This window comes from Penaeus vannamei, chromosome 13 (genome assembly GCF_042767895.1).
Source record: "Penaeus vannamei isolate JL-2024 chromosome 13, ASM4276789v1, whole genome shotgun sequence".
NCBI classification, from domain to species: Eukaryota; Metazoa; Arthropoda; class Malacostraca; order Decapoda; family Penaeidae; genus Penaeus; species Penaeus vannamei.
In genome coordinates this window covers 4,169,927-4,174,926 of record NC_091561.1, presented here as the reverse complement: position 1 = coordinate 4,174,926, position 5,000 = coordinate 4,169,927, and the positions used below count along the sequence as shown (strand labels likewise).

The 5,000-nt window shown below is 37.6% G+C and overlaps 1 protein-coding gene across 1 annotated transcript in view; it reads left to right on the top strand.

The window, feature by feature from the left end:
* The window catches only part of Sdhaf3 (Succinate dehydrogenase assembly factor 3), a 3,327-nt gene extending 463 nt beyond the window's left edge, over nucleotides 1-2,864 (top strand). Inside the window, exons 2-3 of the mRNA XM_070128720.1 lie at nucleotides 1,289-1,410; nucleotides 2,438-2,864. Of these exons, the coding sequence (XP_069984821.1) occupies nucleotides 1,296-1,410; nucleotides 2,438-2,700 (378 nt within the window). The 5' untranslated portion in view covers nucleotides 1,289-1,295 and the 3' untranslated portion in view covers nucleotides 2,701-2,864. The remainder of the gene's footprint in view (nucleotides 1-1,288; nucleotides 1,411-2,437) is intronic.
* The last annotated feature ends 2,136 nt before the right edge of the window (nucleotides 2,865-5,000 follow it).

Sequence of the window (5,000 nt, the reverse complement as noted above, 5' to 3'; positions counted from 1 at the left end):
TCAAATCCTGCCTCTGAAGGATAATAGGGTAAATATTAAAAATCTCTAACTTTCTATTACCCATGCCTGTAGGACACTTACTGCGGACATCCCCCACCCCCTCAACTGCCAAATTCTTGGCCCTGAAGACAGAGCAGGGAATGAATGGTACCAGGGAAATTGTGGGGTAGGATATGAATAATGTGCACATAATGCATCACCATCATGATGATATACACAATAAATCAGTGTTGTATAATGTAACTGCCCCAACCATGCCCTTTGAAATCAAAGAATCCTCCACATACAATATGATCGAGCGACGCGCATGTGGGAGCACCAGATGCCGAGTTAGTCCTGCACTCTATCTTGCCATACATACATGGTAGATTCCTTGCTGTCTAGATGAGGGTTGCAGAATTTGATTATATATTGACTAAGTCCCAGAATATATCATTCATATTTACCCTGTAATTTTCCATATACCATTTATACCCTCTCCTGCTATCAGTGCCAAGATGATGGGTGCTGTTCTAGGTCAGTTCAGGCCATTTACACATATTGCTGAGTTTTGCTTAGTGCTTAGGGCAGACCTTCAAAAGGTGAAGAGTAATTATTTTACACAGTTAATTAGTGTCATTGATTAAGAATATTGCTGTTTAAAGCATTGAATTTCTGAAAAATACCTTATCTTCCCCAAATTTTCTGATTTGCACACTGATATTTTTATATACTACACTTTACGGCATAATTCATTTCCGCTTCAAAGTGCGTCCCAATGCAAGTTCTTCAAGCATTGATTATGGGCTATATATAAAACAGGATATAGATTTATTTTTTTAGATACTGAGATGGAAAGTGACAAAGCAGGCACTTGGGTAAAAAATCCTTTCAGTGAGCAAGATAAAATTATTTTTCAGCCAAAGTTGTAATCCTCTGCCTTAATCTTATGTACTTCTTGAAGTATATAGTAACAGTAACATTTATTCCTGATGTAAGGCCATTTTTAAGCCTATTAATGATGGAGTCAGATTTCATTTGCATTATGTTTCACATTGTTGAGACATTCCTTTATTAGATATTTTGAATATGAAGTGTTACCATAATATTTATGTAACTAAGAAATCAAGGTCTGCTGCATTTACTGGTGGAATCAAAATATAAACTCCAAAAGATTTAGATTGTCAGAACAGTTGTTAAATGTATTTAAATCCAAGATAAAGAAGTTATTTAGAAGTATCTCATTGATATAAAAAGTTGACAAAATTACAAAGTGTTAACAATATTTAATATGTCTGTTTTTGTTTAGGTATGCAATGGGTGGTGGAGCTGCAGTACAGCAAGTCTTTACCCACGCACAGCGAGTTAGATTACTCTACAAGACCATCCTGAAGTTACATCGTGGTTTTCCAGTGGAACTGAAAGCTCTTGGTAAGTCTGTAAAATGGTCATGAATAAAGTATCATTATTTTCTGCTAAATGTTTGTTTTGTTAAATTGTGTGAGTAGGTTGTCTTAATTTTTAATGATCAGACTTTTGTTTAATTAAATAATATTACTTTTAAATTTTGGTTGCAGTTGACAGGAAAAAGGCCAAAAATTACAGCCATTTGGAACAAGCACCAGAATTATATATTCTTCTTTTTATTTGACAATTTTTTTATAAGCTCAAACTTGATATTATGTGATTTATGATATGTTAAATTAAAATTTTGTTAGTACTTGTTCAGAATAGAACCTCATGAAGCCATGCCATGACCTCTATGCTTTACACTAGCAAAACCAACAAACTTTTCAAAGACATGCTTGGTAAGATAGGGCCTAGAATGTTCCTTTGGTTTTAGGATACTATTACACTGGACATAATTTAGAGGAGAAAATGTTGTTGTGCCTCAGTGTGTCATAGCAGCCATCTTTAAGGAGACGTTATGTCACGATGATGGCACTTTATTTAATTTTTATGTATGTCAGCCCATAATACCTACCCCACATTGAGTCGCCTTGATATGACTAGTATAAGTTATTCCATCCAGGTCATAGTGTCTCAATACCATAGAAATCATGTACGATTCTTTATTTAAGGATCAGTAGTCAGGGAAGTTAACAAGTACTGATTTCCCAGAACACAGTGGAGAATTGTAGGTCTTTTCTGGCGTGTAAAACGTAGAAGCCATGGTTTCAGTAGATGGAACATAAATTTGTATACTCTGATAAATATGATTACATCTTTACTTTGTGCAGATTTTTTCTTTCATACCCAATGCTGCTGTTATATGTGCTCTTTATAGCCATTGATATAATTTCTCTGACTCTTTGTTAGGTCCTATTTTGAACATTTACCTTCAAGTTCTTTATGTATTGATTGAAAGTTACAGATATAAGCTTCATCATTAAAGTATGTCTGAGTGACTTATTTAGGTACAACCGAAAGTCTCTACATAATCTATCTTATTTTACAGGTGACCAGTACACTCGTGATGAATTTCGGCGACACAAAAATGCAACACCAGAACAAACACAAGCTTTCATGGTGGAGTGGACCAACTATGCAATCACTATAGCTAAGCAGCTGGGTGTAAGAGGAGCCCACATGTCTAAAACCTTTGGACAAAATTTTAAAGACTCTGATCTGGAAAATTTTAATGATGAGCAGATTTATCAGTTATATGAATTGTACAAAGCATCAATTGAAACAGATAACGGAAATCAAAAAGAAACTTGAGTTTTTGTAAAGAGCTAATTTATGTTGACAGTACCTTGGTTAAGTTTTATAAAAGAAAATGTGATTTAGAGTGATGCATGATGATATATATTCAAATGTATATGTACTATGTACATAATGTATATATAGCTTACAGAAATAAATTTTAAACCAAAAAGTAATAATGGTATTAATAGTACAAAGATCCTGAATTACTTTAACTACTATTTAGTTTTATTCTATGCAAAATATTGGTATTATAATGAATTAGAAAAATCTATACTTTTGTAATTAATGCTTATTTATATATATATATGTCCTTTCTTTTCCTCTTTCCTTTTTCTTCTCTTCTCTAACCCCTTCTATCCCCTTCCCAAGATGACGGCTGGCTTTGAGGCAGGGTATTCCCGCTTCGTTATCGAGCCTGTACTCTTCGTGAGGACCCTGAAGGGTTAACCATTTTTTCTAACCTTATGCTTCAGACTTACCATGAACAATTATGATTTTATAACTTTATTAGGAGCATTGAGAATTTCTTTCATTTGATCACGACTCTGAAAACTGCTATTGTCAGCAAACCCACTCAGATCATTACTCAGACTTCAGAAAACATTTTTTTTGTGTGTGTGATTCCCCCTATAGCCCTTTCCTGTGACAATACCCCAGTTCTCGTCCATGTCTCTAAAATCAAGTAGGCAAAGTTTCCTTCTGCAGCCACTCCGATTGTTCATGACTTTTCAAAGACAAGGTCTATGTCACAGTTGCCTCAGAGTACCAAGCTCGTGCATTACCTACTCTGACTGACCTCGCTGGCATACCTATTCCTACCCAGCCTCACTCCCCCCTTAATATTTTTTGCGGAACAGCTGCCATCTCCCCAGCTGACTGCCCTGTAAAAACCTTTTTGCCAGCCTCATTAACTGTAAAACTGTGCCATAATATTCCCCCCAATCCTACATCAATATTGCCAAGACTACCATTTGTAGATATGACCTCCACCATGAAGTTTATATTTGCGTAGTGTCCTGCCCTGTCCAAACATATCGACCCTTTCCCCTGTCAGTCAGAAATGTTGCTGACTTGGCCACCCTGCCAAACACTTGCTACACAGTCCACTGCCCTCCTTGGTGTGTCAATTATGGGGGCTCCTCTAATGTATTTTGTATGAGCTGTCCTGCATACAATTTTAAATTTGAGGTAGCAGTTCTCAGATTCAAACTTGGATTCATTTATGCGATGCCAAGCACATTGACAGGTTTTCTCTTGCTCCTTGCTCAAGGGCTCTACCCCTTCCACCCCCACCCCCCCCACCCCAAGATATTTTAACATCTCCCTCAGTATTACTTCCTCCTCCTTACACTCCCACTTCTAACTCCTCCCTCCCCCTGTCATTTTTCCCATTATAAATCCAGATCCTGCAAACTCCACTTCCCTAGTACCTACCCCTCCTCCTCGCGCTAGCGATCCCATCATACTATCTACCACATCCTCTCCGACACCCAACTGTTCCCGTTCCTCAGATGTATATCCCCTCATAAAAAGACCTTCGTCTCTTATGCCTCCCTCACCAACTCCTTTACCTCCCTTTCAGAAACTCTTGAGGACATTCAACATTTTCTGTCCCGAAAAACATGCCCATCCCTATTCCACCCTCTCAATCTCCCATTCCTTCTACACTTCAAGTGACTGCCGACATTCCTCCTCCTTTTCATGTTCTCCCGCACCCTTTCCACAATCTGGAAGTGAAAGGCATAGTCCCCTCCCCCTTCCCAGACATGTCCCGATTTCTTCAACTGGGTCAAGTTCCGAACCAAGAATGGCACGGATTCTCCGATCTTGGTCTGGTAGAGCTACAAACATCAGAGCTTTATTTAAAAATAAGGGCAATTTTGATACTTTAAACGTGTTCTTTTGTATTCACATTGGTTGATATATTTCGAGAAAAATGTCTTGAGGCAGAAATATCTTAGGAAATGGAATGGTTAACAATAAATGTTTAAAAGCAAAATAAATGTGCTAGACATCTAAGGTCATATGAAGGTATAGTAAAGTGTGGTGAATGGTGGTTGAGTTAGACGTAGTTGCTATGCGTGAACTATCTAGAGTAATACTGAAAAGGTTGAAGTGGGTAAAGGAGTTGACGAGTGAATGAGTTACGGTGGGGTTAGGTAAGGGGATTAGATTAAGTGAAGGATATGTATGCATTTGAGTTAGAACAGGTTGTCAAAGCAAAAGTTGTGGGATTCTGCAAGGATGTCTGATATGTTGGGAGGTCTGTTCTGGTGAAATGGAGCTGACCAAGAAGAGATTGGTAGTTTTAC